The sequence below is a fragment of the Salvelinus namaycush genome, chromosome 5, assembly GCF_016432855.1.
Source record: "Salvelinus namaycush isolate Seneca chromosome 5, SaNama_1.0, whole genome shotgun sequence".
Classification (NCBI taxonomy): Eukaryota; Metazoa; Chordata; class Actinopteri; order Salmoniformes; family Salmonidae; genus Salvelinus; species Salvelinus namaycush.
In genome coordinates this window covers 71,545,489-71,561,678 of record NC_052311.1, presented here as the reverse complement: position 1 = coordinate 71,561,678, position 16,190 = coordinate 71,545,489, and the positions used below count along the sequence as shown (strand labels likewise).

General features: G+C 49.9%; 1 protein-coding gene across 1 annotated transcript in view; it reads right to left on the bottom strand.

Moving 5' to 3' along the window:
- Window positions 1–13,561: 13,561 nt before the first annotated feature.
- The window catches only part of LOC120047336 (extensin-like), a 2,921-nt gene continuing 292 nt past the window's right edge, over window positions 13,562–16,190 (bottom strand). Inside the window, exons 2-7 of the mRNA XM_038992860.1 lie at window positions 14,516–16,168; window positions 14,210–14,317; window positions 14,038–14,118; window positions 13,840–13,872; window positions 13,726–13,758; window positions 13,562–13,579 (exon numbers count right to left, since the gene is read on the bottom strand). Coding sequence (XP_038848788.1) covers window positions 13,562–13,579; window positions 13,726–13,758; window positions 13,840–13,872; window positions 14,038–14,118; window positions 14,210–14,317; window positions 14,516–16,168 — 1,926 coding nt within the window. The remainder of the gene's footprint in view (window positions 13,580–13,725; window positions 13,759–13,839; window positions 13,873–14,037; window positions 14,119–14,209; window positions 14,318–14,515; window positions 16,169–16,190) is intronic.

Below are 16,190 nucleotides of genomic sequence, written 5' to 3'. Positions count from 1 at the left end.
TCAGACCCACTAAGACTAGACACTTCTCAGACCCACTAAGACACTACTCAGACCCACTAAGACTAGACACTTCTCAGACCCACTAAGACATTTCTCAGACCCATTAAGACACTTCTCAGACCCACTAAGACACTTCTCAGACCCACTAAGACTAGACACTTCTCAGACCCATTAAGACACTTCTCAGACCCACTAAGACTAGACACTTCTCAGACCCGTTAAGACACTTCTCAGACCCACTAAGACCAGACACTTCTCAGACCCACTAAGACACTTCCAAGGCCCACTAAGACTAGACACTTCTCAGACCCACTAAGACTAGACACTTCTCAGACCCACTAAGACACTTCTCAGACCCACTAAGACCAGACACTTCTCAGACCCACTAAGACACTTCTCAGACCCACTAAGACTAGACACTTCTCAGACCCACTAAGACACTTCTCAGACCCACTAAGACACTTCTCAGACCCATTAAGACACTTCTCAGACCCACTAAGACACTTCTCAGACTCACTAAGACACTTCTCAGACCCACTAAGACAATTCTCAGACTCACTAAGACACTTCTCAGACTTACTAAGACACTTCTCAGACCCACTAAAACACTTCTCAGACCCAGAAAAGGTTGAATACATTGGCCATGCTGTCAATCCAGCAAGACTTCTGCTGCATTCAAAATAACTGGAAACTCGGAACTGGGAAGTCTCAGACGTCAGTGTGTTCAAGACAACTGGGAACTTGGGGAAAAAACGTGCTCCGACTGGGAAAATACATTTTGAACACTCATTAATCTCGAGAGTCTGGCCTCTTTCTAGAGCTCCGACATGAAGATCACTGACGTCATCATTCAAACCTGTTTTTTTCCGAGTTCCCAGGTGTCTTGAAAGCACCATGAATCCAGAGAAGGCCAGACCTGCTCTAGAAACAGCCACACGGGAACACTTCGAGACGAAAACAAATAAATCCCCTCCTGCTCTCATTGCCATCCCCTCCTGCTCTCATTGCCATCCCCTCCTGATCTCATTGCCATCCCCTCCTGACTTCATTTCCATCCCCTCCTGACTTCATTACCATCCCCTCCTGCTCTCATTGCCATCCCCTCCTGCTCTCATTGCCATCCCCTCCTGACTTCATTGCCATCCCCTCCTGACTTCATTGCCATCCCCTCCTGCTCTCATTGCCATCCCCTCCTGACTTCATTGCCATCCCCTCCTGATCTCATTGCCATCCCCTCCTGACTTCATTGCCATCCCCTTCTGATCTCATTGCCATCCCCTCCTGACTTCATTGCCATCCCCTCCTGATCTCATTGCCATCCCCTCCTGCTCTCATTGCCATCCCCTCCTGACTTCATTGCCATCCCCTCCTGATCTCATTGCCATCCCCTCCTGACTTCATTGCCATCCCCTCCTGACTTCATTGCCATCCCCTCCTGCTCTCATTGCCATCCCCTCCTGACTTCATTGCCATCCCCTCCTGACTTCATTGCCATCCCCTCCTGATCTCATTGCCATCCCCTCCTGACTTCATTGCCATCCCCTCCTGATCTCATTGCCATCCCCTCCTGACTTCATTGCCATCCCCTCCTGACTTCATTGCCATCCCCTCCTGATCTCATTGCCATCCCCTCCTGCTCTCATTGCCATCCCCTCCTGACTTCATTGCCATCCCCTCCTGACTTCATTGCCATCCCCTCCTGACTTCATTGCCATCCCCTCCTGCTCTCATTGCCATCCCCTCCAACCATCCAGCCCATCTGATCTGCTCTCCTCCCAGCCCATCTGATCTGCTCTCCTCCCAGCCCATCTGATCTGCTCTCCTCCCAGCCCATCTGAACTGCTCTCCTCCCAGCCCATCTGAACTGCTCTCCTCCCAGCCCATCTGATCTGCTCTCCTCCCAGCCCATCTGAACTGCTCTCCTCCCAGCCCATCTGATCTGCTCTCCTCCCAGCCCATCTGATCTGCTCTCCTCCCAGCCCATCTGAACTGCTCTCCTCCCAGCCCATCTGATCTGCTCTCCTCCCAGCCCATCTGATCTGCTCTCCTCCCAGCCCATCTGATCTGCTCTCCTCCCAGCCCATCTGAACTGCTCTCCTCCCAGCCCATCTGATCTGCTCTCCTCCCAGCCCATCTGAACTGCTCTCCTCCCAGCCCGAGAGGCTCAACCACTCAGCTTCCCCAGCCTTTTATCCCTGGAAAAATGTGATGTTTTCCATCAATTGTCTCCAGCAGCTCAGCAGTGTTGTGTCGTTCTGTTTCCACCTGACTACCTGACTATCACCTGGTCCTCTCTGTTGTGCCTGCTTCCCAAGCTGCACTCTATTCTCTGTGATAGTGTACTACTTTAGATCCCATTTGGGATCCATCCTCTGTCCTCAGCCTCTTGGAAGATCCAGCTCCTCTCTCTCTCCAGCTCCTCTCTCTCTACAGCTCCTCTCTCTCTACAGCTCCTCTCTCTCTCCACAGCTCCTCTCTCTCTCTCTACAGCTCCTCTCTCTCTCCAGCTCCTCTCTCTCTACAGCTCCTCTCTCTCTCTACAGCTCCTCTCTCTCTCTACAGCTCCTCTCTCTCTTGTCAGCTCCTCTCTCTCTATAGCTCCTCTCTCTCTCTCCAGCTCCTCTCTCTCTCTCTCTCTCCAGCTCCCCTCTCTCTACAGCTCCTCTCTCTCTACAGCTCCTCTCTCTCTCTCCAGCTCCTCTCTCTCTACAGCTCCTCTCTCTCTCTACAGCTCCTCTCTCGCTACAGCTCCTCTCTCTCTACAGCTCCTCTCTCTCTCTACAGCTCCGCTCTCTCTCTACAGCTCCGCTCTCTCTACAGCTCCTCTCTCTCTACAGCTCCTCTCTCTCTCTACAGCTCCTCTCTCTCTACAGCTCCTCTCTCTCTCTACAGCTCCTCTCTCTCTCTACAACTCCTCTCTCTCTACAGCTCCTCTCTCTCTACAGCTCCTCTCTCTCTACAGCTCCTCTCTCTCTACAGCTCCTCTCTTTCTACAGCGCCTCTCTCTCTACAGCGCCTCTCTCTCTACAGCTCCTCTCTCTCTCTCCAGCACCTCTCTCTCTACAGCTCCTCTCTCTCTACAGCTCCTCTCTCTCTCTACAGCTCCTCTCTCTCTACAGCTCCTCTCTCTCTACAGCTCCTCTCTCTCTACAGCTCTTCTCTCTCTCTACAGCTCCTCTCCCTCTCCAGCTCCTCTCTCTCTCCAGCTCCTCTCTCTCTACAGCTCCTCTCTCTCTACAGCTCCTCTCTCTACAGCACCTCTCTCTCTACAGCTCTTCTCTCTCTCTACAGCTCCTCTCTCTCTACAGCTCATCTCTCTCTCCAGCTCCTCTCTCTCTCTATAGCTCCTCTCTCTCTCTACAGCTCCTCTCTCTCTACAGCTCCTCTCTCTCTCTCTACAGCTCCTCTCTCTCTCTCTATAGCTCCTCTCTCTCGCTACAGCTCCTCTCTCTCTACAGCTCCACTCTCTCTATAGCTCCTCTCTCTCGCTACAGCTCCTCTCTCTATAGCTCCTCTCTCTCTATAGCTCCCCTCTCTCTTTCCAGCTCCTCTCTCTACAGCTCCTCTCTCTCTCCAGCTCCTCTCTCTACAGCTCCTCTCTCTCTCCAGCTCCTCTCTCTACAGCTCCTCTCTCTCTCTCCAGCTCCTCTCTCTACAGCTCCTCTCTCTCTACAGCTCCTCTCTCTCTCTCTCTCTACAGCTCCTCTCTCTCTCTCTACAGCTCCTCTCTCTCTCTCTACAGCTCCTCTTTCTCTCTCTCTCCAGCTCCTCTCTCTCTCTCTCCAGCTCCTCTCTCTCTCTCTCTATACTAGAACCTGAAAGGTTTCTTCAACTGACCCCATAGGAGAACCCTTTGAATAACCTTTTTTGGTTCCAGGTAGAACCCTTTTGAGTTCCATGTAGAATCCTTTACATAGAGGGTTCTACATGGAAACCAAAATAGTTCTACTTATATGTTTTTCCTGTGTGGGAAAGCCGAAGAACTATTTTGTAAGAGTGTACAGCTGGAGACGGCTGGAGACTAACGAGGCAGAATAACACTTCCTACTGTGTCCCATAGATCTCTATGGCATCCTATAGAGAAGAGACCAATGCAGAGGGATCCTATTCAATTACTATTCTGAAATGACTATCAATTCCTAAATCTATTGATAAATTGTCCATTTTGACGTTTGCCTTTTTAGAAAAACGGTTATTTCTACTGGAAACGTGCCAAAGTATCCTATAAAGAAATAAAACTGTAGATTTTGACATGTTCCTATTGGGAAACGGATTAAATACTTAAATGATGTCTAATTTCAAAGAAGTTTATTATTATATATATATTTATTTGATTGTAAACGTGCCAAAGCAGGGTTATTGTATGTCGATAGATGTGCAGTCTGCCAGTAGAAGCTTTGGTGATAATAACCATTAACCATATTAACCATGTGCACCAAACGGCATAATATCTATTTGAAGTGTTTTTCCCCCTTTACACCTTCTCATTAATCCTCCCTAAATATAATCCAGAAACGCTTTGCTACGGCAACATATTTTTTAGGGGAGACGAGAGATTCAAAAAATACGACCAGGAGGAAATATTAACACCTCACCCCTCCCCAAAATAGGAATAAATCACGCCACATGTTAATTTCATTTAAAGTGGGGGGGGGGGGGGTGCTTGGCATGCACCATGTTTCCATGACAACCGCCTCAGACTCCAAAAAGAGAGAGATGTGAAAAGGATGGGGATGAGGAGGGGTAGAGGGGTGTGAGAGGAAGGGTGTGGAGACCCCTAAAAAGGATCAGCATAATTACAGCCTGTCTGTCTGTCTTTCTGTCTGTCACAGGGGGACGAGCTACTGCAGGTCTGGAGATTACAGCCTGTCTGTCTGCCTGCCTGCCTGCCTGTCTGTCTGTCTGTCACAGGGGCACTAGCTACTGCAGGTCTGGAGATTACAGCCTGTCTGTCTGTCTGTCTGTCTGTCTGTCTGTCTGTCTGTCTGTCTGTCTGTCTGTCTGTCTGTCTGTCACAGGGGGACGAGCTACTGCAGGTCTGGAGATTACAGCCTGTCTGTTTGTCTGTCTGTCTGTCTGTCTGTCTGTCTGTCTGTCTGTCTGTCTGTCTGTCTGTCTGTCTGTCTGTCTGTCTGCCTGCCTGTCTGCCTGTCTGCCTGCCTGCCTGCCTGCCTGCCTGTCTGTCTGTCTGTCTGTCTGTCTGTCTGTCTGTCTGTCTGTCTGTCTGTCTGTCTGTCTGTCTGTCTGTCACAGGGGGACGAGCTACTGCAGGTCTGGAGATTACAGCCTGTCTGTCTGTCTGTCTGTCTGTCTGTCTGTCTGTCTGTCTGTCTGTCTGTCTGTCTGTCTGTCTGTCTGTCTGTCTGTCTGTCTGCCTGCCTGCCTGCCTGTCTGCCTGTCTGCCTGTCTGCCTGCCTGTCTGTCTGTCTGTCTGTCTGTCTGTCTGTCTGTCTGTCTGTCTGTCTGTCTGTCTGTCTGTCACAGGGGGACGAGCTACTGCAGGTCTGGAGATTACAGCCTGTCTGTCTGTCTGTCTGTCTGTCTGTCTGTCTGTCTGTCTGCCTGCCTGCCTGCCTGCCTGTCTGCCTGTCTGCCTGCCTGCCTGCCTGCCTGCCTGCCTGCCTGCCTGCCTGTCTGTCTGTCTGTCTGTCTGTCTGTCTGTCTGTCTGTCTGTCTGTCTGTCTGTCTGTCTGTCTGTCTGTCTGTCTGTCTGTCTGTCTGTCTGTCTGTCTGTCACAGGGGCACTAGCTACTGCAGGTCTGGAGGCACGCAGATACAGCTCTCTATATATCAACCTCACAACACAAAAACAATTCAAAACATTTAAAGAAACGATTTTGTAGTAGTTTAGTCTACATTGTAAATATTTTTGTTTAATCTATTCTCCGGTTAGTCAGGGTAGGTAACAAAGTATTTGAGTTAATGGGAGATTTGTAATGATTCCAACTATAATTTATTTTCCGAGTATCCTGCACAGTTTCTGCGATTGTCCTGTGTAATATAAAAGCCCGTGAATTGTTTTTTCCACTTTGACCCCGAGACGTAACGCATCGCTGTAGGGTGCCAACTGGGATCTGAGCTGTGAGAGGTCTCCTTTGACTCTGATTTCCTAGTGCGGTACCCTGGATGTTCCAGCTGATTTAATTCAGCGTCCATTGATCTGCGACGGTAGACATATGAAATGTGCATCTCCGTCTGTCTGAGCGCTGAGGCCTAAATATAGGTGTGGTTCTGTACTCCAGCGGGGTTTTTCACAATGATCATTGATTTCTTCTGCACATTACTTGTCAAACAATATTTCCTGGGCTAAACTATTCATTATTCATGTCAGAACAGCACAATCTGTTAATGAATGAAGTGTTGTGAGCACAAACTTTACATATTACTTGCTATGATTAATTAACAAATTAATGAGCTTTAGCTTACCAAACACAATCAAAGAGAAAAAAAAAAAATACAATTGGCAAATGCACTGGATACGAGATATGATATACGAGGTATGAGATATGAATTACGATATATGAGGTATGAGGTATGAGGTATGAGGTATGAGATATGAGATATGAGGTATGAGGTATGAGGTATGAGGTATGAGATATGAGGTATGAGATATGAGATATGAGATATGAGATATGAGGTATGAGATATGAGATATGAGGTATGAGATATGAGATATGAGATATGAGATATGAGGTATGAGGTATGAGGTATGAGATATGAGATATGAGGTATGAGGTATGAGATATGAGATATGAGATATGAGGTATGAGGTATGAGATATGAGATATGAGATATGAGATATGAGGTATGAGGTATGAGGTATGAGGTATGAGATATGAGGTATGAGATATGAGATATGAGATATGAGATATGTGGGGGTGGGAGGGGGGTAGAATACATTTTTCTTCTGGGTCCAGCTACACTACAGTATTCTGTCCCAAGCTACCTCCATCCCTGTCCTTCACTCTAGTCTGTGGAAAATAAATCCACCATTATTGAAGGATGTGCAGCTAGCACACAGAAACAGAGAGGTCATCGTGTTGAACTGAAGCAGATAGCAACAGAGAGGTCATAGTGTTGAACTGAAGCAGATAGCAACAGAGAGATCATAGTGTTGACCTGAAGCAGATAGCAGACAGCAACAGAGAGGTCATAGTGTTGAACTGAAGCAGATAGCAACAGAGAGGTCATAGTGTTGAACTGAAGCAGATAGCAACAGAGAGATCATAGTGTTGAACTGAAGCAGATAGCAACAGAGAGGTCGTAGTGTTGAACTGAAGCAGATAGCAACAGAGAGGTCATAGTGTTGAACTGAAGCAGATAGCAACAGAGAGGCCATAGTGTTGAACTGAAGCAGACAGCAACAGAGAGGTCATAGTGTTGAACTGAAGCAGATAGCAACAGAGAGGTCGTAGTGTTGAACTGAAGCAGACAGCAACAGAGAGGTCGTAGTGTTGAACTGAAGCAGGTAGCAACAGAGAGGTCGTAGTGTTGAACTGAAGCAGACAGCAACAGAGAGGTCATAGTGTTGAACTGAAGCAGATAGCAACAGAGAGGTCGTAGTGTTGAACTGAAGCACACAGCAACAGAGAGGTCATAGTGTTGAACTGAAGCAGACAGCAACAGAGAGGTCATAGTGTTGACCTGAAGCAGATAGCAACAGAGAGGTCATAGTGTTGAACTGAAGCAGATAGCAACAGAGAGGTCATAGTGTTGAACTGAAGCAGATAGCAACAGAGAGGTCGTAGTGTTGACCTGAAGCAGACAGCAACAGAGAGGTCATAGTGTTGAACTGAAGCAGATAGCAACAGAGAGGTCGTAGTGTTGAACTGAAGCAGGTAGCAACAGAGAGGTCATAGTGTTGAACTGAAGCAGACAGCAACAGAGAGGTCATAGTGTTGACCTGAAGCAGACAGCAACAGAGAGGTCATAGTGTTGAACTGAAGCAGATAGCAACAGAGAGGTCATAGTGTTGAACTGAAGCAGATAGCAACAGAGAGGTCATAGTGTTGAACTGAAGCAGATAGCAACAGAGAGGTCATAGTGTTGAACTGAAGCAGATAGCAACAGAGAGGTCATAGTGTTGAACTGAAGCAGATAGCAACAGAGAGGTCATAGTGTTGACCTGAAGCAGATAGCAACAGAGAGGTCATAGTGTTGAACTGAAGCAGATAGCAACAGAGAGGTCATAGTGTTGAACTGAAGCAGATAGCAACAGAGAGGTCATAGTGTTGAACTGAAGCAGATAGCAACAGAGAGGTCATAGTGTTGAACTGAAGCAGATAGCAACAGAGAGGTCGTAGTGTTGACCTGAAGCAGATAGCAACAGAGAGGTCATAGTGTTGACCTGAAGCACACAGCAACAGAGAGGTCATAGTGTTGAACTGAAGCAGATAGCAACAGAGAGGTCATAGTGTTGAACTGAAGCAGATAGCAACAGAGAGGTCATAGTGTTGAACTGAAGCAGATAGCAACAGAGAGGTCATAGTGTTGACCTGAAGCAGACAGCAACAGAGAGGTCATAGTGTTGAACTGAAGCAGATAGCAACAGAGAGGTCATAGTGTTGAACTGAAGCAGATAGCAACAGAGAGGTCATAGTGTTGAACTGAAGCAGATAGCAACAGAGAGGTCATAGTGTTGAACTGAAGCAGATAGCAACAGAGAGGTCATAGTGTTGAACTGAAGCAGATAGCAACAGAGAGGTCATAGTGTTGAACTGAAGCAGACAGCAACAGAGAGGTCATAGTGTTGACCTGAAGCAGACAGCAACAGAGAGGTCATAGTGTTGAACTGAAGCAGACAGCAACAGAGAGGTCATAGTGTTGAACTGAAGCAGACAGCAACAGAGAGGTCATAGTGTTGACCTGAAGCAGATAGCAGATAGCAACAGAGAGGTCGTAGTGTTGAACTGAAGCAGATAGCAACAGAGAGGTCATAGTGTTGAACTGAAGCAGATAGCAACAGAGAGGTCATAGTGTTGAACTGAAGCAGATAGCAACAGAGAGGTCATAGTGTTGAACTGAAGCAGATAGCAACAGAGAGGTCATAGTGTTGAACTGAAGCAGACAGCAACAGAGAGGTCATAGTGTTGAACTGAAGCAGATAGCAACAGAGAGGTCATAGTGTTGAACTGAAGCAGATAGCAACAGAGAGGTCATAGTGTTGAACTGAAGCAGGTAGCAACAGAGAGGTCATAGTGTTGAACTGAAGCAGATAGCAACAGAGAGGTCATAGTGTTGAACTGAAGCAGACAGCAACAGAGAGGTCATAGTGTTGAACTGAAGCAGATAGCAACAGAGAGGTCATAGTGTTGAACTGAAGCAGATAGCAACAGAGAGGTCGTAGTGTTGAACTGAAGCAGACAGCAACAGAGAGGTCATAGTGTTGAACTGAAGCAGATAGCAACAGAGAGGTCATAGTGTTGACCTGAAGCAGATAGCAGACAGCAACAGAGAGGTCATAGTGTTGAACTGAAGCAGATAGCAACAGAGAGGTCATAGTGTTGAACTGAAGCAGATAGCAACAGAGAGGTCATAGTGTTGACCTGAAGCAGATAGCAGACAGCAACAGAGAGGTCATAGTGTTGAACTGAAGCAGATAGCAACAGAGAGGTCATAGTGTTGAACTGAAGCAGATAGCAACAGAGAGGTCATAGTGTTGAACTGAAGCAGATAGCAGACAGCAACAGAGAGGTCATAGTGTTGACCTGAAGCAGACAGCAACAGAGAGGTCATAGTGTTGACCTGAAGCAGACAGCAACAGAGAGGTCATAGTGTTGAACTGAAGCAGATAGCAACAGAGAGGTCATAGTGTTGAACTGAAGCAGATAGCAACAGAGAGGTCATAGTGTTGAACTGAAGCAGATAGCAACAGAGAGGTCATAGTGTTGAACTGAAGCAGATAGCAACAGAGAGGTCATAGTGTTGAACTGAAGCAGATAGCAACAGAGAGGCCGTAGTGTTGAACTGAAGCAGATAGCAACAGAGAGGTCGTAGTGTTGAACTGAAGCAGATAGCAACAGAGAGGTCATAGTGTTGACCTGAAGCAGACAGCAACAGAGAGGTCATAGTGTTGAACTGAAGCAGATAGCAACAGAGAGGTCATAGTGTTGAACTGAAGCAGATAGCAACAGAGAGGTCATAGTGTTGAACTGAAGCAGATAGCAACAGAGAGGTCATATTGTTGAACTGAAGCAGATAGCAACAGAGAGGTCATAGTGTTGACCTGAAGCAGATAGCAACAGAGAGGTCATAGTGTTGAACTGAAGCAGATAGCAACAGAGAGGTCATAGTGTTGAACTGAAGCAGATAGCAACAGAGAGGTCATAGTGTTGAACTGAAGCAGATAGCAACAGAGAGGTCATAGTGTTGAACTGAAGCAGATAGCAACAGAGAGGTCATAGTGTTGAACTGAAGCAGATAGCAACAGAGAGGTCATAGTGTTGAACTGAAGCAGATAGCAACAGAGAGGTCATAGTGTTGAACTGAAGCAGACAGCAACAGAGAGGTCATAGTGTTGAACTGAAGCAGATAGCAACAGAGAGGTCATAGTGTTGAACTGAAGCAGACAGCAACAGAGAGGTCATAGTGTTGAACTGAAGCAGATAGCAACAGAGAGGTCATAGTGTTGAACTGAAGCAGACAGCAACAGAGAGGTCATAGTGTTGAACTGAAGCAGATAGCAACAGAGAGGTCATAGTGTTGAACTGAAGCAGATAGCAACAGAGAGGTCATAGTGTTGAACTGAAGCAGATAGCAACAGAGAGGTCATAGTGTTGAACTGAAGCAGATAGCAACAGAGAGGTCAGAGTGTTGAACTGAAGCAGATAGCAACAGAGAGGTCATAGTGTTGAACTGAAGCAGATAGCAACAGAGAGGTCATAGTGTTGAACTGAAGCAGACAGCAACAGAGAGGCCGTAGTGTTGAACTGAAGCAGACAGCAACAGAGAGGTCATAGTGTTGAACTGAAGCAGACAGCAACAGAGAGGTCATAGTGTTGAACTGAAGCAGACAGCAACAGAGAGATCATAGTGTTGAACTGAAGCAGACAGCAACAGAGAGGTCGTAGTGTTGAACTGAAGCAGATAGCAACAGAGAGGTCATAGTGTTGAACTGAAGCAGATAGCAACAGAGAGGTCGTAGTGTTGAACTGAAGCAGATAGCAACAGAGAGGTCATAGTGTTGAACTGAAGCAGACAGCAACAGAGAGGTCGTAGTGTTGAACTGAAGCAGATAGCAACAGAGAGGTCATAGTGTTGAACTGAAGCAGATAGCAACAGAGAGGTCGTAGTGTTGAACTGAAGCAGATAGCAACAGAGAGGTCATAGTGTTGACCTGAAGCAGACAGCAACAGAGAGGTCATAGTGTTGACCTGAAGCAGACAGCAACAGAGAGGTCGTAGTGTTGAACTGAAGCAGATAGCAACAGAGAGGTCGTAGTGTTGACCTGAAGCAGATAGCAACAGAGAGGTCGTAGTGTTGAACTGAAGCAGATAGCAACAGAGAGGTCATAGTGTTGACCTGAAGCAGATAGCAACAGAGAGGTCATAGTGTTGACCTGAAGCAGACAGCAACAGAGAGGTCGTAGTGTTGAACTGAAGCAGATAGCAACAGAGAGGTCATAGTGTTGACCTGAAGCAGACAGCAACAGAGAGGTCGTAGTGTTGAACTGAAGCAGATAGCAACAGAGAGGTCATAGTGTTGAACTGAAGCAGATAGCAACAGAGAGGTCGTAGTGTTGACCTGAAGCAGATAGCAACAGAGAGGTCGTAGTGTTGAACTGAAGCAGATAGCAACAGAGAGGTCATAGTGTTGAACTGAAGCAGATAGCAACAGAGAGGTCGTAGTGTTGAACTGAAGCAGATAGCAACAGAGAGGTCATAGTGTTGAACTGAAGCAGACAGCAACAGAGAGGTCATAGTGTTGAACTGAAGCAGATAGCAACAGAGAGGTCATAGTGTTGAACTGAAGCAGATAGCAACAGAGAGGTCATAGTGTTGAACTGAAGCAGACAGCAACAGAGAGGTCATAGTGTTGAACTGAAGCAGGTAGCAACAGAGAGGTCATAGTGTTGACCTGAAGCAGACAGCAACAGAGAGGTCATAGTGTTGAACTGAAGCAGATAGCAACAGAGAGGTCATAGTGTTGAACTGAAGCAGGTAGCAACAGAGAGGTCATAGTGTTGAACTGAAGCAGACAGCAACAGAGAGGTCATAGTGTTGAACTGAAGCAGATAGCAACAGAGAGGTCGTAGTGTTGAACTGAAGCAGATAGCAACAGAGAGGTCATAGTGTTGAACTGAAGCAGATAGCAACAGAGAGGTCATAGTGTTGACCTGAAGCAGATAGCAACAGAGAGGTCGTAGTGTTGAACTGAAGCAGATAGCAACAGAGAGGTCGTAGTGTTGAACTGAAGCAGATAGCAACAGAGAGGTCATAGTGTTGACCTGAAGCAGACAGCAACAGAGAGGTCGTAGTGTTGAACTGAAGCAGATAGCAACAGAGAGGTCATAGTGTTGAACTGAAGCAGATAGCAACAGAGAGGTCGTAGTGTTGACCTGAAGCAGATAGCAACAGAGAGGTCGTAGTGTTGAACTGAAGCAGATAGCAACAGAGAGGTCATAGTGTTGAACTGAAGCAGATAGCAACAGAGAGGTCATAGTGTTGACCTGAAGCAGCCAGCAACAGAGAGGTCATAGTGTTGACCTGAAGCAGATAGCAACAGAGAGGTCATAGTGTTGAACTGAAGCAGATAGCAACAGAGAGGTCATAGTGTTGAACTGAAGCAGATAGCAACAGAGAGGTCATAGTGTTGAACTGAAGCAGATAGCAACAGAGAGGTCGTAGTGTTGAACTGAAGCAGATAGCAACAGAGAGGTCATAGTGTTGAACTGAAGCAGACAGCAACAGAGAGGTCATAGTGTTGAACTGAAGCAGACAGCAACAGAGAGGTCGTAGTGTTGAACTGAAGCAGATAGCAACAGAGAGGTCATAGTGTTGAACTGAAGCAGACAGCAACAGAGAGGTCATAGTGTTGAACTGAAGCAGATAGCAACAGAGAGGTCATAGTGTTGAACTGAAGCAGACAGCAACAGAGAGGTCATAGTGTTGAACTGAAGCAGACAGCAACAGAGAGGTCATAGTGTTGAACTGAAGCAGATAGCAACAGAGAGGTCATAGTGTTGAACTGAAGCAGATAGCAACAGAGAGGTCGTAGTGTTGAACTGAAGCAGACAGCAACAGAGAGGTCATAGTGTTGACCTGAAGCAGCCAGCAACAGAGAGGTCATAGTGTTGAACTGAAGCAGCCAGCAACAGAGAGGCCGTAGTGAAAAGCAGGGCCATAAAGCAGACAAGTCCAGTTTAATCGACCGTCGCTCATATCAGAGGCACTAAATGTCAGACGGGTTTCCTGACTGCAGTAACTCTCTGGTCCGAGGCGCCTGTCAGAACCCTGTTTATTTCAGAGGGAAGGAACACATCATGTTGACCGTGAACGGAGGACAAATGTTCTGCTAGGCCTTCTGAGTGCAGCTCTGGAACCTTCTGTGGACAAGCATTATATCATCTCAGATTCACTTCCTGAGACAGAACAGGAAGGACAAGGGAGACAAAAGGAGAGCAACTAGCTCCGTTTGTTACAGACATTAAACATTTATTAAGGGGAATAATCCTGGGACAACACCTCTCTCTCTGTCCCAGAGATACGCAGCTAGGGTTGGACTCACAGAGATACACAGAGATACGCAGCTAGGGTTAGACTGACAGAGATACACAGAGATACACAGCTAGGGTTAGACTCACAGAGATACACAGAGATACGCAGCTAGGGTTGGACTCACAGAGATACACAGAGATACGCAGCTAGGGTTAGACTGACAGAGATACACAGAGATACACAGCTAGGGTTAGACTCACAGAGATACACAGAGATACACAGCTAGGGTTAGACTCACAGAGATACACAGCTAGGGTTGGACTCACAGAGATACACAGCTAGGGTTAGACTCACAGAGATACACAGCTAGGGTTGGACTCACAGAGATACACAGAGATACGCAGCTAGGGTTGGACTCACAGAGATACACAGAGATACACAGAGATACACAGCTAGGGTTGGACTGACAGAGATACACAGAGATACGCAGAGATACACAGCTAGGGTTGGACTGACAGAGATACACAGAGATGCACAGCTAGGGTTAGACTCACAGAGATACACAGAGATACACAGCTGGGGTTAGACTCACAGAGATACACAGAGATGCACAGAGATACGCAGCTAGGGTTGGACTCACAGAGATACACAGAGATACGCAGCTAGGGTTAGACTCACAGAGATACACAGAGATGCACAGAGATACGCAGCTAGGGTTGGACTCACAGAGATACACAGAGATACGCAGCTAGGGTTAGACTCACAGAGATACACAGAGATGCACAGAGATACACAGAGATACACAGCTAGGGTTGGACTCACAGAGATACACAGAGATACACAGCCAGGGTTAGACTCACAGAGATACACAGAGATACACAGCTAGGGCAGGCTGTGGGGGGGAGGCAGGCTGTGGGGGGGAGGCAGGCTGTGGGGGGGAGGCAGGCGTGCTGCAGGCTGTGGGGGGAGGCAGGCGTGCTGCAGGCTGTGGGGGGAGGCAGGCTGTAGGTGGGAGGCAGGCTGTGGGGGGGAGGCAGGCTGTGGGGGGGAGGCAGGCTGTCGGGGGGAGGCAGGCTGTGGGGGGGAGGCAGGCGTGCTGCAGGCTGTGGGTGGGAGGCAGGCTGTGGGGGGGAGGCAGGCTGTGGGTGGGAGGCAGGCTGTGGGGGGGAGGCAGGCGTGCTGCAGGCTGTGGGGGGGAGGCAGGTGTGCTGCAGGCCGTGGGGGGGAGGCAGGCGTGCTGCAGGCTGTGGGGGGGAGGCAGGTGTGCTGCAGGCCGTGGGGGGGAGGCAGGCGTGCTGCAGGCTGTGGGGGGGAGGCAGGCGTGCTGCAGGCTGTGGGGGGGAGGCAGGCTGTGGGGGGAGGCAGGCTGTGGGTGGGAGGCAGGCTGTGGGGGGGAAGCAGGCTGTGGGGGGGAGGCAGGCTGTCGGGGGAGGCAGGCTGTGGGGGGGGAGGCAGGCGTGCTGCAGGCTGTGGGTGGGAGGCAGGCTGTGGGGGGGAGGCAGGCTGTGGGTGGGAGGCAGGCTGTGGGGGGGAGGCAGGCGTGCTGCAGGCTGTGGGGGGGAGGCAGGTGTGCTGCAGGCCGTGGGGGGGAGGCAGGCGTGCTGCAGGCTGTGGGGGGGAGGCAGGTGTGCTGCAGGCCGTGGGGGGGGAGGCAGGCGTGCTGCAGGCTGTGGGGGGGAGGCAGGCGTGCTGCAGGCTGTGGGGGGGAGGCAGGCTGTGGGGGGGAGGCAGGCTGTGGGGGGAGGGCAGGCGTGCTGCAGGCTGTGGGGGGAGGCGGCGTGCTGCAGGGCTGTGGGGGGGGAGGCAGGCTGTGGGGGGGAGGCAGGCTGTGGGGGGAGGCAGGGCGTGCTGCAGGCTGTGGGGGAGGCAGTGAGGCTGTGGGGGGGAGGCAGGCTGTGGGGGGGAGGCAGGCTGTGGGGGGGAGGCAGGGGCGTGCTGCAGGCTGTGGGGGGGGGAGGCAGGTTGCTGCAGGCGCAGGCGTGCTGCAGGCGTGTGGGGGGGGGGAGGCAGGGGGGCTGTGGGGGGGAGGCAGGCGTGCTGCAGGCTGTGGGGGGAGCAGGCGGTTGCGCTGTGGGGGGGAGGCAGGCGTGCTGCAGGCTGTGGGGGGAGGGGCAGGGCTGTGGGGGGGAGGAGGCAGGCGTGCTGCAGGCTGTGGGGAGGCAGGCGTGCTGCATGCTGTGTGGGGGGGGCAGGCTGTGGGGGGGAGGCAGGCGTGCTGCAGGCTTTGGGGGGGGGCAGGCTGTGGGGGGAGGAAGGCTGTGGGGTGGGAGGCAGGCTGTGGGGGGGGAGGCAGCTGTGGGGGGGGGAGGCGTGCTGCAGGCTGTGGGGGGGGAGGCAGGCGTGCTGTGGGGGGGAGGCAGGCGTGCTGCAGCGCGCGTGGGGGGGGAGGCAGGCTGGCTGCTAGGGCTGTGGGGGGAGGGCAGGGGCGGCTGCTGCTGTGGGGGGGAGCAGGCTGTGGGGGGGAGGCACTCGTGCTGCAGGCTGTGGGGGGGGGAGGCGGTGCTGTGGAGGGGCTGTGGGGGGGAGGCAGGCGTA